Raw genomic sequence first — 21,237 nt, 5'->3', positions numbered from 1 at the left:
TACAAGTCTGTGCTAATTAAAAAATAAAATAAGAAAAAAAGTTAATTAGCTTATTTTCTGTCACCTACAGCAATGCCCAGGTGCAAGACGATGTTAAATCCCGCTCCCTCAGCTAAACATCTGTTGCAATAGCTGCACTTTCTGTGCTCAGGGCCAGGGATGATCCCCAGTACAAGCAGTGCCAAGAACTACACTACAAATCAGACAGCAACTGGAACACATCATTGTTAATTTTTACTTTTTCTTCCCCCTCCTCCTTTGGCACTAGTAGCTTTGACATATTGGAAAGCAACCAACCTTTATAAATGGAGTCAAGTTCAAAAAGAAAATAAGGCTCAATCCCTAATGTGAGTGAGCCAAAGTAGAAGGACCCAAAAGAAAAGATAAGAATCAGTCTGACATAAATGGTTTAAAAATAGGAAGTGTGTAAAATAAAATAGCCCTAACAAGCTATGCATTTCCATGCATTTGTGCGGCCAGGGACACTAGAAAAGGGCTCCTCTTTCTGTTTGTTTTACAAAACTGTTCAGTCTTTGGGATAAAAATACATAAATATCACTAAAATGTTTCAGAGATAAAATTTCAAAGCATGCCTCGCTAAACACTTAGGCACTTATCGTTCACCTAGACCTGTTTGGGTAGCTTCAGTTAACCATTTTGTTTGCCTGTGTCTCAGAAGACATGTTCCAAGCCTTACCATTGCCTAGTGTTCTTACATCCACATCTTCTCTTCCAGAGGAAGAAAAATTAAAGCCTATAACAGATTTGAACAAGGGAAGTAAGACTTTATTTTACACTTTCAATACTTTCTACAGCTTATAAAGGTGGAATATTTTCTTTCTAAACTTATTTGTAAATATACTTCAAAGAGTTATCTTTAAAAAATGAAACCTGCACTGCATTAAGTAAATCTGGGATAGTTATTGTTTATGACATCAGGTTCACAAGTTTCTTGAAGAGCATTCCTAATTCTTTGGCTTGAATGAGACCATTATAGCCCTGAAAATGATCAAAAAGCACAGTACCATCCTTAAAGCAATTCCACTTACTAATTAATTTTGTTCATTTCTTACACAGCTAATTCGAGTTTATGAATAAAACCAAACTGAGCTGTCCTCCTCCAAAACACAATTTTTTATCCTAAATACACCCAGCGATTTCCAAACATTTCAGAGAAATCTCTTGCTAGTCACACACACACACCTGGACCAAAAAGGAAAAACATTCAAGTCCAAACTGAAAAGTAACCCCTGTGCCTTTGTTTTTTTTCATCCTTCAAGCTACCAAAATGTACTGTTGGGTATTTAGTTTCCCTCATCATACCCCTTCCACCTTTAAGCTTTGCATGAAGGAGGAATGGGAGACTAAAGCCTGCACTAGAGCAGCTCTATTCCAAAGCATCGCTGAAAAACTGATGGTTTCAAAAAGTCTTCCTCCATAGGGAACATACAGAGCAGGTAAGGACATCCTCAGTTTTTATTATCTCTCATTTCCCTGGTCATATTGTGGCAACTACATATCCATCCTCCAAGGTGTATTTTGGTCATACTATCAAATTTTATTTTTAGTTGGGAACACTCCAGACCCTTAATCATCTTCATAGTCCTTTGCTGGACTTAATCTGGAATGTCCACATCTTTCTTGTACTGGGGAGCCCAAAACTGGACCCAGTGTGCTGGGTAAAAGGGAATGATCACCTCCCTTCACCCACAGGCAACGGTCATTCTATTTGTTTATATCGTTTCTCAACATTACTGCACATGCACCGCTGGTGGCCACCTGTAGTAATTCTGCAGGCTGAAATCAGGTGTTACATAGCACCTGACCTAAAGACACAGGTTGAGGATTTTCCTAGTGCTCCAACACACCTACTTGGAGGAAAGGAGGGGAAAGTAGCTATTTTTTTCCAAACTAATATTTAAAATGATTTTTCCTTGGGCCTTCTACATCTCTAATCACAAGTCTAGTGGATGACAAATGATAAGCATTATTTCACCTGGATGACCTCTGGATAAGCATTTACCTTGTGGAACTCTGTGCACTGGAGAATATAAATTAATCAAGGTAAAAAACATGAATGGGTCAAAGGCTAGGCAGATATTATGCAACGCTGATGGCAAAAATCTTCTTGTTACAAGTTGTTTTATGAATTACCAGTCATTAAGAAGTATGGCTAGGCAAAAATACTACCACATAAAACCATAATATTTGAATCATCAAATCAATGGAGGAGATATTTTAGTAGGATAAAAGACACTGCATAAAACAAAGCATTTGTCTAATTACTCACAGATCATAACTAAAAAACATTTACAAGCTTTGACCTGGCAGGATAAGAGAGTGATAAAGAAATAGGCTTTTTTTTCCCCTTAGACACTTGTGTTAACTGAGTAGCTTCTAAGAAACAATAGTAATGATGAAAAATACATATGGTAAAATCTCCTAGATACTTACTATCTGCTTTGAATTCTGCCATTAGATGCTCTGATATCAGCTCTTCAACTGAAGATTCCAGCTTCCTCTCCCCATCAATAATCCAGGGAGTTTGAGGTAAATTCCTTGAATATTTATTATATCTTCCTGTAAAATGCAACTACGTTACCTGCAATCATTCTAAAGCAATGGACAAAAGCTTCAACACTGCAATGCACAACACATTTAACTCTTATTAGAGCCTTGTAAAAATGAATTTACAGGCTTAAACTTGTTTCATGGCAAGAGCATTACAGCAACAGTATGAAACACATCCTGCTGCACCAACGAGAGTTTCAGTAGCCAAGATGGCCAGCTTAAAGCTAGACTTGGAGAGCCTATTGCTGCAGTCATAGCTTCAGGTATAACCACAGAAACAAAATAGGATATAGTCTGGCACAATTGGGAATAAAACCCAGAGATTCAAGTGCCTGGTGAGTCAGCTTAATTCTAAATGGAAACAATTGTTTTGTAATCAGAGCATGGTCTCGAACCAGCCTCCCATATACCAAGCTAGGGCTCTGCATATGCCTGTCCACCAACTCGTACATGCCCTAGTGAAGAAGTTCCCACACTCCCCTGGAACAAGGAGTTCAGGTTTCAATCCAAGTTCTGCCACTGTCTGAAAGCTTAATGATAGAAACCAAAACTAAAATGCTGTGGCTCATTACAAGGAAAACCATGCAAGCAAAAGTCTCAATAATAAACTAGTACAAATTTCAAGAACCTCAAAAAGTTGCCATGTAAAGAGGTTGCCATCCTCTGACTGATTCCAGTCATAACCTCGTACTGTGTCACCCCAGCATGCCACCTCCTGTGGCACGAGGATGGCTACAACCAAAGGACAAGGACTAAGATGAGCAAGACGAGTTTTCTTATTGACAGGTTTTATAAGAAGTGCAAATATGCATAAAAACAAGGAAGTCATTCGTAAAGAACAATAAGTAACCCCCCTGCAAAGACAAGTTTCAGTTTGAAACTTTGCATGTAGAAAAGGAAAAAGGAGTTCAAAGTAGCTATGCATATTATATCTATGCACTATGCACTATGACTGATCACTCAGAAGTCATCTTCACACTGCTAAATTCTCCTTCCATAAAATGCAAAAACAAAAATAATATTATTTTTCTCTCAATTTCCCACTTAATAATTTTAGGTTTTTATCTGGAGTAGGTTAAAGAAACCAGAAGGTGTTTCTCTGTTTGACAGCTTCTCCTGAACCCTTAAAAAAAGTTGGAGGGGAAAGCAATCACTTATTACCAAAGATAAGGTCAAGAGGGCAACAGCAACTCTGAAACTCTGCTTACAAATTAAGATCCCATCTCATTTAATAAAAGCAAAATAACTGCACTGTACTCAATATATTCTATTCCAGAATTAATTCTACAAAAATTAAAGACAACACCCTGACTGTTTTTTGGGGTTTTTGGTGGTTTTTTTTTTTCCCCTGGTTGGAGCAAGCTATAAATTATAAACCACAAAACTAGTATTATATCACATGCAGAAAGCTAACCCCGCCCCCATACAGATAAAACCATCCAGCAAAGCAACCTAAAATAAAGCTGGATATCATGGATTAATGAAGATGTATATCTATCTCTCTCATCAGTAATTAAAAATAAGAAACAGGTATGTATAGAACCATCAACTAGCCTGTTATGAGAACGTTCACTTTTGCATGTTTGCTTTTCATTTTACGTTTTCCTTTATTCAGGATTTGCACCATCCTTTTAAACATAATATGCTCATTTTAAATTGCAGAGGTGTTTTGGGTGGTTTTTTGGGGTTTGTTTGTTTTTTTTTTTAAATAATCTGTTTGCATATATTTAAATAAGTGGTTGTTAATACACAGGACGGGAAAATGCAGATAGTCTCACAGGTATGTGATAAAAATGTTGAGTCATCTCAAGTCAGGGACACGAAGCATTGTTGCATTACTTGTCCCAACCAATTATTTCAGATGCTACCCTGGTGTGGAGGGGAACTGGAAAGAGCTAAGCTTTCCAAAATGTAACCTTTATTAATCCCATTAAGGTTGGCAGCTTTAGGTGGAATAATGTGAAGATAAATTCAGATGATGAAAGCCTCTGAATCCAAACCAAAATTTAAGCAAGTGAACAGCACTGCTGGGAGCTTATTTAGTGGGCAAGAGCCTCTCCAAAACCACGTGCTTATTATGAGGCAACATATTACAACTGCAAGATTTGCAGGGATAAAGGGTTTCCGAAGGAGGGAGCAAGCTTTGACAACAGGGCAAAATTCTTCATTTCATACAGTGCTTCTGGATAAGCCCCTTTAATGAGCTGGGGCAAAAAGAGTTGTTTTAAATCTTCACATCATCCCATGCTGTGTCTAGAAGAGAGAATTCTTGGGTCTCTCAAAGCAAAACAATGGGAAGGAAAAGCAGGATCTTCCTAAGTATCCAGAAGGGAGTTGTGTGCACACTGGGAGCAGCTTAAGTGGCATGCATGCCTCCTGCAGCTCCTACCATGGGAACCTGACCTTGGCCCTGATACAGCTCCTACTCCTCTTCAACCACGTTCTGCCAGACGCTATCTCAAAGTTTAATTCAAAATGTAAGCGCAGGCAAATAGATTTTGATTTTAGCATGTTGATCTGCAATTTCTAACTTTTAACAAAATCACATCTTCAGTGAAGGCAGGCAAACTAAACCTACTCTTAGACAAATCAACAAATAGCAAGAATATTTTGGGTCTTGCGGCAGCATTACAAAGTTATGTTTAAGACAACACAGCAGCAAATAAATGGATCACTTTACCAGCCACAAAAATTGCACCATTATTGCACTGAATATCCAGAGCAACACAGAGGTTCTTTGGTGAACTTGGGGGACATGGAAAATGCCTGTATAAAAAAAGATTAAAAAAATACTAGTAATACCACAAAGCGATGGAGCATCAGCATAACAATAATAGCATGAAAGACGTTACAAAACTATAGTTTAAACTCAGTATTCACATAAAAAGCTGGAACACCAAGAAATGGAAGAACATTAAGAAAACTAAGAGCATTGCATTGCAAGCACTTTTGTCAATCTGTCATCAAACACTATTGAAGTATAATACTCCAAAGTATGCTAATAAGATGTGCCAAATCATAGCCATCGCAATAATGAAATGAAATACTGCATAAAAACCTGCTTCAGGATCTGTTACTAAATTTTTGCTGGGAATCAAAGAAAAGAGCTGGGAAGACTTAACGCGCTTAAATGAAGAGAACTACAGAGAAAGCATTTGTTGATGTCTTCCCACTGCTGGTGATTTTTACTGTATTATAGCACTTGGTGTTTTCTTAAAATTCAGCTCCTAACATTTTGGAAATAGGGGAAAAGATCTTTCTTATAAAGAGAAGTTTGCCTTAGAAACTCTAAGGTTCAAAATACAGAAGGAAGTTCCATGATTTCTAAACATATTCTGTGGTTTTGGGGACAAACAAAGATTTTTAATGTAAATTACAATAGTACAATGGTTTTCACTTCTAACCATTCTAAATCCCATGCAAACTCAGAGATCTGCAGAGACGGACTGCTGAAAGCATAAAGCAGAACTGCAGCTCTGACCCAGTTTCTCCCCCGTGCTGCTCCTGAGATAATCAGCCAACAAAGCAAGAAAAGTGAAAAAGACCATAACTTGTGACATGTCCAGTTTTCCATCCTCTGTGGCTAATTCAAGCATTTTAAGATTACTCTTTAAATAAAAGACCTGCAATGACGTTTTTTTTTACCAGAAGAATAGAAAACACAACACATTTTAAGCAGTAAACTAGCAGAATTTAAACAACTGCTACTTACCCACCTAATACTTTCCTCTCCATCCTAACTCTATACAAAAGCACAATACTAAGAACTATTTTCAGTATATACTTACTTGAGAAAATCCTCTTCTTTTATCTTCTCCAGAGCTTTTATAACTGCCATTCTAGTGAAAACAGACTGCAGAGTGAAATAAAAAAAATGAGTCAAGAAGAGAAGCTAAGAAAGGATATGCGTAAGAAAGTAAAAAACCCTATAACATCCACACCATACGTTTCTCACAATATAGTTTTGTCACTTGTGTTTTGTGTTTTCTCATACCTAAAAGCAACTCTATATCAGCAAGATCTGATCTTAATACTAACTTTAAGAAGGCAACAAATACCAACAGGTAGTTCTGCCAAAATATATTCAAGTTACTTTCCTACAGCATGAAAGCTACACAACAATGCTTCCAAATGAACTTACTTCAGCTCCTCACAATACACAACTACTAAGACTGCCCTTTGGATAGCCAAAAGAAATGCTAAGCTTATCTTATTTCAGATGATACATAAAAGTGTGCAAAAGTAACAGCAAAAAAAGTAGCACCTGGGAGCTCAATTCCAAATTTGTAAAATAGATTAAAAACAGAATCCTAAATCCATGATCAGAAACCTAAAGCAGCTTCCCCATTTTCAAGAGTTAAGTATACCTAAACCCCAGCTTTTATCTCAGTGACAACAGGCAGGTAGTTCTGAAAATAAGACTGTTGAGTTGGTGTCTGTTTATGAAGTTCAGAAGTTCATTCATATTCAGAAGTAAGGGCTCTGAATGATAGGGCTGTTGAAGGCAGGCAACTTCAGACCCATAAGCTGCATCAATTCACAAGGGTGAAGATCAGTAATAATAGTACCATAGCAGCAGAAGCCATGACTACTATCCTCCAAGCACAGCCACGTGCTGCTGTTGGTAACTGAAGTGACGCTGAGGCACAAAACACAGAATTTAGGTTCCTAGCAAAGGAGAAACAAGTGTCTTAACAATCCCCTGAGGCTGGAAACAGTAGAAGGTCTCTAAACAAACCTCTTAATCAAAGCATGGTCAGCTAAAAGATCAAAACATGTTGTTTGGGGTCTCCAAGAATGGAGCCTGCATGTCCTCTCTCCATAGCCTGCTCTGCTGCCAACTGTCCTCACAGTAAAAAGTTTTTTCTTCTATCTACTCTGCACCTCTCATTTCAACTTAACATCCACAGTCTCTCATCTTTCCTCCATGCACTGTAACAAACAGCCTGTCTCCCTGTTCTCAATAACCTCTCTGCCTGGTACTCAGGGGAGATTCAGTTGGGCCCTCCCAAGCCTCCTCGTCTCCAGCCTGAATATGCCCAGGTTCCTCAGACTCTCCTCCTACAGCATGTGCTCCAGCCCCCCGACTGTCTTGGCGGCCATCTGCTGGATTTCCAATTTAATGATGTCTTTTTTGCAAACTAGATTGGGGATTTGGAAAAAACAGTGAAAAATAGTAGGTCACTGGGACAATTTGCTCTAACACAAAGTCCATGGATGCCTTCAGGAATGCTGCTCTTTCTCTTTCTAAGCATAAACCAGAGATAATAGCACTTCCCTTCCTCACAGAACAGATGAGCTGGAAAACCTTTACACTAGCAGCAAGTTTAAATAAGGATCTACAGTAGATGACACAAATTTTCACTCAGAACCTAGCTTTTATACTACTTCTCTGATTAACACAGCCCTTGAAGCTAGCTTCAAGCACAGCTTCTTTATATGGATGAACCTCTGACAGCTCTTCAGTCACTTTTTTCCTTTAGATTCCCCTACATTTTGTTGCCTGTGTGGTTTTAACAGCCAGGCCCTGCTGGCTTAACTCCTTATGGGGGATTTCCCCCCTTTTAAAGGAAAGCAATGCAGCAAGCAGTGAGTTATAACAATACAATCCTTCTAAAAAGACTTGCATTTATTGGTCAGGTGGAGTAGAGTAGGCAGAATTCCTGGGTCAGACTGCCTCTGCCAAATGTCGGTAGACTCTTCACCAGAAAGAATAAAAGGCCTTGCATAGGCTTCTGATAGAAGTTACTTGTTCGCCTTCTGATCACACCCACTGTCCTACTTATATCAGTTTCTCTCCAACTGTTTTTTTATTCTTACATGTCCTCTTTCCCATCAATGACTGTGTGTATGCTCAGGGCCTGCAACAAGTGGTAAGGTCCCTTTTCTTTCCTCCCCTGCTCCAAAGGCAGACAGGATAAAACCATCCTGCATGTATTGTGTCTTTCATTCAGATCAGAGTACATGAAAACTGCAGTGTGATCATTTCTCTTATGGCTGCAGAGTCTCATCTTCACAATGTGACTTATCTGAACTGTTTCACCCACAGAGAACTTGAGAATCATCTTTTATGCTACTGTTAAAGCATGACAATCAAATTCCTATCTTAAGGGAAGTATTTACAGAGAACATTCCTAGAATTATGACATTCTGGAAAATGAACGACCTAAAGAAAAGCACTGAGACCTTAGTTTTTCTAAGCAGAGAAATGTTAAATGAATAAAGGAGACAACTTTATCTTCAGACAACTGAAAACTAGAGAGATTTTTGATGAAGGAAAATAAGACATTAAACACCAACTGAATACTCAGATAAGTTCTTAATTGAAGTTACTGCTGGGAAATTTTGAATGTCAGAAAAGAAATACAGCTGTGATGAGATCCTACCTGTTTGTTCTTCGCTGGTTTGAAACAGTCTGGGCAGGCTGTGGCTCTAAATACAGAAATGAAAATTAGCTGCTACTTTTACAGAAAGAGATAAACAGACAGACTTACAAGCATAGCACGTACATGTTCTTTGTACCAGTATGCCTAGTATCTCATTTAAACAGCTTAGCACAAGCCAGATTTGAAAATTAACTTTATCCTAAACCACAAAAGGCAGAAGGTGTGCACTGCCTGATCTAGAGATAAATCATGGACAAAGCTGTGTAAGCCTCTTTTGCTCTAACCTACTCAAATGTGTCTCAGCTTTGAGACAGGATGGAAAAGCACACAAGAAGTGTAGCTTTCAGTCCATTCCAAACCTTCTCAATAAAAGTAATGATTAACGTTTAAGTTCCATGCAAGATTTGCTGACATTTTTAAATCTATACTTGCTGTTCTCAGACAATGCACTTGCAAACTAGAGATTCAAATTGTTGCTTCTGCATAGGAAAATTCAGTTTGCTACAGAAAAAGTAACCCCAGGTTTTCGATACCATTTGTGTTTTGTCTCTTCAAAAGGAAACTATTGGTTGTCTCATGAAAGTGAAAGCCAAGCCAGTGAAACAGTTTTTCTGAGTACTCTAGAGGAAGTTGCTGTTCCTATTTGAGAATTTCTATGTATGCAGTTAGAGATGATTTCTAGCCTACAATATAATTTATCATTCTATGCTGGTGCTTTTCAACACCTTTATGACTACTCTAGACTATAAGGAAGCAGGTCTGACCTCTTGCTGTTTCTATACAAGCAGCTTGTCTGGCCAGCTTGTGGTATAAAGCATCACAAATTCCCTATTGCAGAAGTTAAACTTTTAAACATACACCTCCAAAAGTAAACTAACAAGAGCCAATTCAATATTCTGTGTCAAACCAAAGATCATTTTAGTACATTTACCTACACATCATTGTGTAAAAACAGCTTGAGACACAGGAAATTGCAGATGCTGTACCTGGAGATCCCACCCAAAAGCATACCTGGAGGACCTTTCCAGGTTGAGATGAGGTCCTACTTTGCTTCCACAAATGCATGATTGTCATTACTAAATCTGTGACAACTGTGAAATTTCCTGTATTTACATCGAAACCAAAGCATTGCCTCAGAATATGCCCAGAGCCAGCTATTCACAGATGCAGAATGCCTTTACACCTGAGAAACCACCATGTAATTAAATTAGGTAATATGCTGTCACTTCAGAAAAATGTCTAAAACCTTAATTGCTGTTTAAGTATGCTACAAAGAGAAGGCAAATAAAGGCATATTGTCAAGTCACATGAAATAAACCTGAGTAGCTGGAATGTGGAATGGAACTTCTTTACAGCTTTCACCTCTACAGCTATTCTGCTTCGAGCACTAGCATTGGCATGATAACATACTTGGCATCAACAGTTTTGAAAGCTCACAAGAAAGATGGAAGGCTGAGTTGAAAATAAGAGCTGCCAAGTTTCAAAGGAAGGAAGAGCACTACAGGAAATGTAAACCAATCAAGTAAAATTGAATAAATAAGAATAAAAGGGTGCAGGATGCAGAAACTTCTGAGATTTTTACAGGATTGCAGGTACTATTATTTACAATTGTAGTTTGGTCCTACTACCTTCTCCACTTTTTGCCCAGTCTTGAAGAAGCTGGACAGGAAAGAAGTTCAGCAGATGCTGGGAAGCAATTCTTCCCAATACCAGGTATGTCATCAAGCATGCATTCCTGCACTCCTCACATCATCCTTCAAGACATATGAAGGAGGCAGTTGCTGAAAATCAAGAAGGTGGAATTCTGGGCATTCAAACAAAGATCACAAACCACAAGGAGGAGTAAAATCAGGGAAATATATAAAGGCTGCAACAGAAATATCTGGTCTCAAGAGATGAAGTCACTATGCAACAGGGAAGTCGGAAATTCTGTCAAGCCTCTTTCTATGCTAAGATTTCAAGATAACTTGAAGTAGGAGCACAAGTGATGAAACTGAGTGAAACTTAAGTTTTCCAGGAAGCATCAGCAAACAGGAAGAGCAAACCCAATTATCCAGAATATACTACTGGTAGATTTTGAGAAATCAGTTTAAATGGCAGCTAAATTCACAGAAATATTTTGCTTCTTTGTGTATAGCAGACGTTCTATTGGTCCACACCAAAGAACTATGTATAGTGGCCAAGGTATTTCTCTTTCTTTTAACTAACCAGCTATGTAGGATTAATTCACTTCTAGGCCTTCTCTCTTATACACATCTCCTACAAAACCAGAAAAAAATAAACGCAACGTCAAAAGATTACCTCACCCCAACTATATGGTTTGAGTTTAATTTTTTAAAATCACATGGCTACATTAAAGTGGGAGAGATTTTAAAAAGAGCTGAAATCGAACAATTTATCTGAACATTCTCCTTCCAGTTCAAATCAAAATTTTGTTTACTGGCTTTAAAGCACAGAATTAACCAGACAGCGATGGCGTAACTTTAAGCTCTGCAACTCTATCTGAATATGAGGAAGTCTAGATGCAGGCCCCATTCGAGTTTATAAACACTGCATATTCTCATATGTAGCAAATCCAAACCAACAATGTTGTGCAATATTTAGATAAAGATCTTTTGTTATTTATATAAAAACTTACAGGAAACGGCACTCCTCCTCTGTTTCTGGGTGAGCAAAGACCACGCTAACTTCAAACAAACTCTAAATTTAAAAAAAAAAAAAAAGGGGGGAAAAAAAGCAGTAGTTTTTTAAACAAACAGGGAAGATATTCTCAGGCATCCTTACTGTAACATTAGGAAAACTATAAAAAGATAGATAAAAGAGAAAGTAACCCATTTATTCTACAAATCATCTAAAGACATTCAAACATGTGCCATAATAGCATTTGCATTTCTGAGGTAACCAAAGATGATCTCAGAGCACTTCAAAACCATCTACAATGTGTAGGTCACTCATACCAGCCTCATTCTGCACAGGGGGAACTGAGTTAGGGACAGTTAATGCTCAAAGCCTATTACGGTCACTAAACTTAACAAACCTTCTGGGAGAGCAGTGCATAGCATGGAATCAAGGTAAAAACCCTGCAGTAGTCACCATTGTACAATTTTGTCAGGGGCTTCATTTGCAACGACTGGATGGCCTTGGGGCAAAGAAAGGCAACATGTCCTAGTGGACTGACAGCTAGACCAGAAACTCCAGTGTAATCTCAATTCTACCCCCAATTCCCTCTTTGGCCTTGGGCAAACAACAGTCATTACTTCTGTTATTCAGATACCAGAATACCTCAAGAGGGCTATTGAAAAGATTGGCTAATATTCAAGTCCCTTGTAGATAAAGAGCACTAGACAAGTAACTTTCATGGTACAATGATGTCTGGAGTGGCTCAGTGTCTAAGCGTCGTAGAGCTTTTCCTAACTTGGCATATAGAGACGTTTGTTTCTTCTTGGATCACCTTCATGACAACTGAGAGTTTCTTTGTTCATTAAGAAAAAAGGGATGTTTTCAATTAGCACCCCTGGGAAGAGACAGTCTGTTAATTATTATGGCAGCTGTACAAACCAATGTACAGACTGAGTGAGTCCAGTCCTGCTGGTTAGTCCTATTGCTGTTTGCTAGTAAAAACTGCAGATTGCTTAGTCCTCAGCAGAGATTGTAGCCATGTTTACAGAGATTTTACATTCAAGATGATGGTGTTTCTGAATTTGCCTGGCAACATCTGAAGGTCATGTTCAGTCAATGCATTTTAGGAATGTTAGAATCTGAAAGTTGAAAGCAGGGTTTGAGAAAACATTTCTATTGCCTACTTACAGGTATTGCAGGCTCCAACATGCCCATCTCTAGCATTCATTAAAGTGAATAACAACAAATCTTTCTTCTTTCAGTGTGTTTCAGAAATATATTTTATCCATAGAATTTAACATACTAACAACCTGAACAATTTATCTCACAGAGCAGTTACAGTGTTGGCAGCAAAGAAGGAACGTATAAGCATTCCTTAGTCTCTGCAAAACAGAGATCCTGGAGAATGAGAAAACTGAAAAAGTCTCATTGATAAAAAGAGGATGGCAGCACAAGAGTAAGAGATTTAGCAAAAGACTACAATGGTTTCAGAAGAAGCAATGATCTATGTGTACAAAAATGAAGATTGTACCCCTCAGTATTGAGACTTGGAGATCTCTGGTTAAAAGAACTTCCCCTGTTTTTCCCCCTACAGTGAATAAGAGAAATGCAACTTTTTTACCTGTTAATGAGTGAAAAAGGTATATATTTTTATTTCCTCTGTCACATATATATATACACACACACACACGCATGCAAGTGTACAAATATCTATCCACACAAACACATATAAAAAAAGAAAAAAAACAGAGAGAAAAACAAGCATGTTCTTATTTATATGATACCTTTCCATCAGCAGGAACACCCAATTCTTCGGATAATTGGGGATGAATAATCCACTTATAAGCTTCTTTCAGCTGAATAATATCATCCTTTGCCAAGGAAAGGCCCAGTTTTCTGAATCACATACACAAAGAAATGATAACTTGCACAGGAGTCTGTCAAAGATAGATGCATGACATAATATTTCCAGACAAACTCAAGTAACTAGCCCCTGGCAAACAAGCAATGCATGATTCAAAAAGGACAAAAGTACTAAGCTCACAGACCATGGCATGAAAGAATGAAAGGCTTTTCCAAAACCTCTTATAACAGCACTGACTCTTTGGGCTGAATTATCAAAGTATGGAGGAAACACTAAGCCTAGACCAGGATTCCAAGTAAGGTGCTTCCCAATAAACACAAGAGTTTGGCAAGGAGTAGCTAAAGGTGTAGCTACTTGAGCTATAGTCAGCTCAAGCCAACTTAGGTCTGTGTTGCCTCCTCCCTGCCTCTGGCCATGCATTCCTGCCAGCACTTGCATGCTGACGCTACACAGCGCTGTAACACGAGTTCACTGATCCCATTTAAAGCAAACCCTAATCCACCAGGAAAATTACTGTTTTTCAGCCAGATCAGCGAGATGATCAACTCTCTCATGGTCACATAAGCACTTATGTCAACACAAGGAAGACAGAAGGTATGTGTCGATAGAGGCAGGATCCTTCTGATAGTAAATCAACATCTAGTTCAGCTTAAGTAAAATGAGTATCCAGGTCCTGCAAGGCAGCACCTGTGCTACTGGCTAAGGAGCCTCCTGTCCAGCTTCCAGCCTAGATAATATCTAGGTTTGCCCTGTTTCTATTTGCCAATGTTCTTTCCACTAACATTTAAAAAGAATTTGTTTTTTTCTGTATAAAGGGACATGCACTTAGAAAACTCTTGTCATAGCTTCATGGTACATCAAAAGTTGCAAAAGCGTTTCCAGAGCCCATACAGAAGAGCTGAGAAAGAGATAATGCACAACAATCCTTTGTTTAAAAAAAAAAAAAAAAAAAATCGCTAGACTTATTTTTATTGTTATAACAGTGATCTAGTTCTTAATTAAAGGAGGGCATGAACTCTAGTGGGCACAAACTCCTGAAGGAAAAGCCCAGATGACAATCTCAGCTGACCTTGCTGGGACAGGCAAGGACCTCTGTAGGTTCAAGACCAGGCCTTGACCCCAGTGTCTTTGCCTACGGACAGAGAAAGGAGCAGGTGCCTGTAAGGATGCCAGCATATGATTTCAAACCATTTGCCCGGAAATTTACAGAGGAAAGTGCATGTCCTCCTATACAAATGCCACCAGTGGTAGCCTATGTGGTCAATATTTGTCATACAGGGTCTCATTCTCTCTCAAGCAATTTAATGAAAGAACCGTTTTTATATTAGTCTCAAAGTAGCAAGTGAATCATCATCTTCTTAGTCTTGCTTCCTATGAATATCTGTAAATGGTACTTTCAACCAAGATGGCTTCCACCAAAGGCTAGTTCAGTATCCTCAACTAACTTTGAGAAAAGTGGATTTCTTCCTTCTTGCCCACAAAGACAATTCATCTGTTCCAACAGCACCAATATGTTTTCATTTGGGCAAGAGTGGGAGTGTCCTGGAGTAGACAAAGAATCAAGTGTATAAATTGATTTCAAAACAGTGAGGTATAAAAAAGCATGAGTCAAAACTATTTTGCATTCACTGCACTAGTCTTTTTCTTGCTAGACTACTGACCTTTCACCATTATGTGACTAACAATCTTCAGTCACTATCATTGTAAGCTAAACCTGAAGAGATCTGTATTTCATTATGCCCTCTATGTACAGATTCTGGCTTACAAATGGCATCACGGCATCTCTCAGGATCACCAAGCTAACTCAAAGCTGTACAGTTGGATAGACAGCCTGCACTCCAAGTTGAAACACCACATCCTAGCTATAATCACACCACGAGAAAAGGAGATAAGAAACCCCGATTAAGGTAAGATCAGGTAAAACCAAACAAACAGAAAAACAAACCAGCTGCCATCTTTATCCTTTGTAAGCATCGAGTAAACTGGACAGCAGTATCACAACAAGACTATAAAATCAACTTCTTGCCTACTCAACATTTATATAGACAAATAGTGTCTATAAAAGAGCTCTTGTCTGACATAGAGCAAAAGCTACAGACAATTAAAAATAAAGAAAACTCAAATAAAATGACAGCATATTCCAACTATGAATTTCATTATGATTAGTTTTTTGAAAGGACAAAATAAGTTAAAATCTTGGCCAAGTATGTAGGAAGTGAGTTTACATATTCCACAACTTTTACCTTCATATGAAAGCAACTGTCTTGACCTCAAAAATACAGCATTAACTGTTTGGTTAAAATTTTCTTTTATCAAACATGTTTCAGCAGATCAACTGCTTTAAGTGGTTTCTCATTTCTACTATGCTGGAAAGAAGTTATAGGAGAAGTATCTCTCCTTTCTCTAAATCTGGAGAACTCTCTAACAGAAGTAGTATAAAGGTTGCCAAAACAAATTACTCACCCCATTTCCTGTTTTACCAGCAGCCAAGCAGCACGCTATGGGTCATCCCGCCATGCCCAGGAAGAAGGTGGGGGGGGGGGGAAAAAGGCAAATGAAATTAAGGCTCAAAATTCCCAACAATTTGAGAGACTACTACCAGAAGAAAAAAATGCTTTAAAAACTCAGGACATAACGGAAGCATTAGGATTTTAATTTATCTTTTGCTTTAGAGGTGGAAAGATAGAATTGATGTTTGGTTTTATTTGTAAGACATTACTTTGCAATTCTGGAGAACGAGTCTTCTGAGGAGCAGCTGAGAGAGCTGGGGTTGTTTAGCCTGGAGAAGAGGAGGCTGAGGGGAGACCTCATTGCTCTCTACAACTACCTGAAAGGAGGTTGTAGAGAGGAGGAAGCTGGCCTCTTCTCCCAAGTGACAGGGGACAGGACAAGAGGGAATGGCCTCAAGCTCCACCAGGGGAGGTTCAGGCTTGACATCAGGAAAGAATTTTTCACAGAAAGGGTCATTGGGCACTGAAACAGGCTGCCCAGGGAGGTGGTTGAGTCACCTTCCCTGGAGATGTTTAAAAGACGGGTGGATGAGGTGCTTCTGAGGGACATGGTTTACTGATTGACAGGAACGGTTGGACTCCACGATCCGGGAGGTCTTTTCCAACCTAGTGATTCTGTGAATTCACCTCAAATCCTATCTGGCTTTATAAAAATATCAGGCTGTATTAAACACACTTTGAAATTAGCTATTAACACTATAACTAGAAAAAGACTCTGACAGCCTGAGTCAAGTGCAACTAGCCATTATCTACCCTATAGAGAAATGAAAAAAGTGTCTAATAGGATGGTATATGAAAACTGATTTGACATATAAATTTTAAAAAATAAATAAAATCAGTCCTCATCCATTATAAGAAACATGAAATAAAAGACATACTTGTTCTTACAGTAATCATGAACTCTTTTCCTGAGGACTGCCCCCTTATTTAAACCACACCACTTATTTTAGGAGTAGAAATAGGCTGAATATGTGAAAGCTGAGGAACTGAAGGAATAATACTAGAAATCAGAGGGAGCTTTTAGTACAAACACTCAAGTTTGCTAAGAATTACTAATCACACCGCGTACATAGGTGTCACAGTTTAGCAGCAAGAATGGCTGGAATATCTGATCAGAGAATCATGGGCAGATTCAACCTTGAATTCTCCTTTTTCGTTTCCCAACTGCCCCTCTTTTGCTTTGTGCCAATCCTTTGTGAATACCACTTTCCACTACTCCTGATACTTCTTGGAAGCTCTACTCAAAGTAGTGTAATATTTGCTTTACAAGTGTGATCACAGGATAATTCAAGGACCTCAGGAGGTCTCTATCCAACCTTGTGGTTACACCAGGGTCAGCAATGAAATCAAACCAGGCTGTTCAGGGCTTTACCCAATGAGTTCTTGAAAACCTCAAGTAACAGAAATTGCACCACCTCTCTGGACAACCTGCCCTAATGTTTGACTGTCCCTAATCTGTGTACTGTTACTATTTCCTCAAATGCTACTCCTCTCCTCTAACACCCTTATATATGTAAAGAAACATAATACAGCAGGATCCTTGGATGCAACACTGTGCAGGAAAGAAGACCCTGAACCATCACTTTGGTGTCCCAGCCAACAAATGGAACTCAGCAGTGTAACAATCAATAATGGTTACAAAAAAAGATCAAAAGCAGTGGTACGAAAGGACAACAGGAAAATACAAAAGTAAACACAAAGGAGCAATAGCCATCTACTCAGTGCAACACCAACAGACTTGAACAAAACTAAACAGATCAAGAAACTGAAGACTCCCAAACAACACTGCTTATGCCAAAAGCTCCCAAACCCTTATCTTTCCCACGCTGTGCTGGGAAGCGAAATGTTTTAGAGGGACATCTCTTTGCATTCTCAGTTATACTGACATACTGATTCTACAAGACGATCTACTACTTCATTGTAGTAATTTCTCAGTGCTTTAGGCCTTAAATTTTGCCTCTGCATGAGTCAAGAGTGATTGCCACTCTCCACATTCTCTACGTTTATAAAGAAATATACTTCACTAAACTGAAATGCATTACAGTTAACCAGAATTTTAACTTTGACCCCAGATGGCCTTTCTATGAGGTCTTTACTTAAGTGGGGAGAAAAAAAGTGATGTTGGACACAAGTGTCCAGAAGACCTCTGCAATGTTACCATTTCCCCAGCTTGCCTATCAGTGATAAAACAATTAATAAGAAGAGAAAAATGGCCCTCAAAACTTCCTACAATGATGCAACAAGAACATTCTCATTTTTTTCTTTAGAATCTTTAGAATCTTAAATTCTTTCTCTTATTACTTCATCATACATGGTGCTTTAAGAACAACCTCTACTCAAACCCTGTTGAAACAATTATTGTCTATAGTCAAGGAAATTATTCTAATGAAGAGGTTTGGAAACATGCATTGAACTTAAAGAGGCAAAACCAGAATGACATCATCTTTTCACTGATATCAGAAGGAACTACAACACAGATTTTTTTTTACAGGCTGATAGAGGAACTCAATCAAAACAATGTCTATTATCCTTCCCTTGGTACATGTAAAAGAATGAGGAAATCCTAAAAACAGTGCCACAAATATTAAGGGAAAAGAGGGATGGCAGAGAGAGAACACAAACTTTGTTAGATACATGATACAAAAACCAGCACGCTACTGAGCAAAATAAATGTAGCTGTATTGATGGAATACTGTTTACTCAAATTCACTATGATTCATTATCCTGCATATGTAGACAGTATGACTAAGCGAGCTCCACAAAACACCAATCTTGTAATCTTGTTTGCATAATAACCCAGATAAAAATCATAAATAAAAAAAAAGTTTCCAATTGAAATTCCTTGAACATAATTCTGAACTAGAGAATATGACAAGCATAGCACCATGTCTGGAAATTTGCATTTGACAAACGCCAATTTAAAAAATCTCACAAGGCTTGGTTTAAAGCACATGGAGGCCTGGTACTCAGTCAAGTGGCTAATCTCACTCCTTTCCCCTGCTTTACATGGGTCCAACCGCAAAATAAAGAAAACTTCTGCCTGTAAGTAACTATAGAGAGACCACAGGTCAAATTTAATCTCCTCTCTCTTCACTTCAAAACTGAAAGAGAATTAAAGAAATTGCTTTTCCCCTTCAATTAGAGGAAACAATAGATTAGGGTACAGTGAGCACAAAAGCCAAAAGATCCCAAATTCCAAATCACATTCAACAACCAAATCAGCCAAACCCCTTTACTCCTACGCCTTCACTCCTCTGCTCTGCTCTCTCCCAGCTGTACGTGAAGCAGGGGATCGGATACATCTACTTCATAATTACTTTATGTTTGTGAAGTGGTTTGAAAATGAAAAACGCTCATTACAGAGCTCAAGCCTGCAGGGCAATGCTTAACAGCAAATATATTTCTGAAATACACTAGCTCAGGCACTATATTGATTACAAGCTGCAGGATATTATTCTGATGCTATCTGAGGGATCACAGTGGCAACAGTTGAAATACCATGTGCAATCCCAGCCACAGCACTTTTTCACTGTATTAGAAAAGAGCTTCGAGATGGGGAATTCCATGATGAGGTATACACAGTCCTACAGGGAGTATGACTACAGATGCTATGTGCATCAATGTCCTTGTAGCAAGTACCAGGATGATGGATCACAACTGAGACCACAAACGTAGCTAACAGTCACCCTTTTGAAGGGCATGACTCACTTCATATTCTAATATAGTTGCCTGACATAAACTTGGGACTCCTGTATTTATGATTTATTTTAATCAAATATCCTACTTGTGGAAAGAGGTTATAGCTCTTTGCATTACAGATACAAATACTATGCAAATGTAAATTTTATGTCCCACTCTTCCTCAGCTCCTATCATACATTTTAGACTTGGCAGGATGACAACAGTCGTAATTAAATTAGTTGAAGGTAATATTAAGAGACAGTTTCTGATTCTTCGTTAAGAAGCCAGAGAAAATCTGTGTGTCATATAAAAGGTCAATGAGAAGGAGGTTGTCTTTGGGGCGTCCTTTTATGATAAAATTGCATATGTTCTTGTACAGTGTGGTTCAAAGAATTAAAAGCAGAATTTAACAAAAGACCTCTTTTCAACAAAAAGCAATTCAAGATATTTTGACATATTATATTACTTGATGCTTCTTCTGTAACTGTAAAACAGCAACTGTTTTTACCAATTATTTTTTAAGTGATAAACAGATAGGTGGTAAATAAACCCTCATGATTTTAAAGAGCTTCTTCCTCCACCATCACCCATTTTCAACCCTTCAGTCAAGAGCACAGCCACACAAACAGTTGGTTTAGCATTTGGCAAAACTGAAAGAATGGAACAGAAAGGCCAGCAAGAACTTCCTAATGTAGACATGCTCCCAGACGAAACAAAACCGTTTCCAAAGAGAACAGATCGGGGTTTGGAGCTTTCTACTCACTCCACCTATTCATTTCTGGACTCACATCACCACTTTTATTCCTTTGTTTGTACCAAGGACTGTTGTATTGTTTGTTTGTTTGAACATAAGAACAAGATACTTGGAATGAAGCAGATGGACAGGTTAAAAATTACATCTCATCCCTTTTATCAAAGCAATGACCTATTGTATGTAGAAGACAAAGTTACTATGAAGCAATAAAGGTTTCCACCAACTGCGTCTGCCAAGTCAGTTTTCCCAGTCCACACAGTCTCAGTGTATCATCAGTATTTCAATCAGCAAGAGGAACTCTCTGAAACAAACTATTATTTTTCGCTTCCAATTACAGCCACAGCTGCCGCAAAAACACACAGAAATGCTTGTCGTGCTTGTTCAGAATCGTGTGAGAACATTACTGAGCTAAAAATGCAATGCAATAACACCCTCTACTGAGGCATTCTGGCAAAGACCCACAAGGCAGGCAAGGAAGCACAGTAGCATCGAACTTTTCTTTCCCTCTCCCCGTCATATATAATAGATATGCTATGAAAAAAGAAGTTCTTCTTAAGCTAGATAAACTATAGCTGTCAAGCTAAAGATGCATAATGGAAATGTATTAAGAACTTGATAACCTGGGAATTGTAGCTGGGACTCTAGCCAGAAGGTTCTGTGAATCACTATTTTTGCTCATTGAAGCTATAATAAATACAGTATGGGAAGTCTCAGTAATGATTAGCAAAGGTAGACTGGAAAAAGGAAAAGACCTGATTGATAGTATCCTAAAAATAATAAGGCTTCTCTTTTTTTTTGAACACCAAAGCTTACATCAGATACAAAGCTGGAGCAGGTTTGACATACATTTAGA

At 38.4% G+C, this 21,237-nt stretch overlaps 1 protein-coding gene across 2 annotated transcripts in view; it reads right to left on the bottom strand.

The window, feature by feature from the left end:
• Positions 1-21,237, bottom strand: part of PUS10 (pseudouridine synthase 10) — a 34,890-nt gene that overhangs the window by 6,170 nt on the left and 7,483 nt on the right. For both annotated transcript variants that reach the window (XM_069850206.1, XM_069850205.1), the window contains exons 5-12: positions 15,904-15,938; positions 13,361-13,472; positions 11,596-11,657; positions 8,958-9,003; positions 6,360-6,424; positions 5,252-5,337; positions 2,455-2,580; positions 698-754 (exon numbers count right to left, since the gene is read on the bottom strand). In XM_069850206.1, coding sequence (XP_069706307.1) covers positions 698-754; positions 2,455-2,580; positions 5,252-5,337; positions 6,360-6,424; positions 8,958-9,003; positions 11,596-11,657; positions 13,361-13,472; positions 15,904-15,938 — 589 coding nt within the window. The remainder of the gene's footprint in view (positions 1-697; positions 755-2,454; positions 2,581-5,251; positions 5,338-6,359; positions 6,425-8,957; positions 9,004-11,595; positions 11,658-13,360; positions 13,473-15,903; positions 15,939-21,237) is intronic.

Source organism: Phaenicophaeus curvirostris, chromosome 2, assembly GCF_032191515.1.
Source record: "Phaenicophaeus curvirostris isolate KB17595 chromosome 2, BPBGC_Pcur_1.0, whole genome shotgun sequence".
Classification (NCBI taxonomy): domain Eukaryota; kingdom Metazoa; phylum Chordata; class Aves; order Cuculiformes; family Cuculidae; genus Phaenicophaeus; species Phaenicophaeus curvirostris.
Note: the sequence above shows the minus strand (reverse complement) of the source record. Positions and strands in the feature narration are given on the sequence as shown.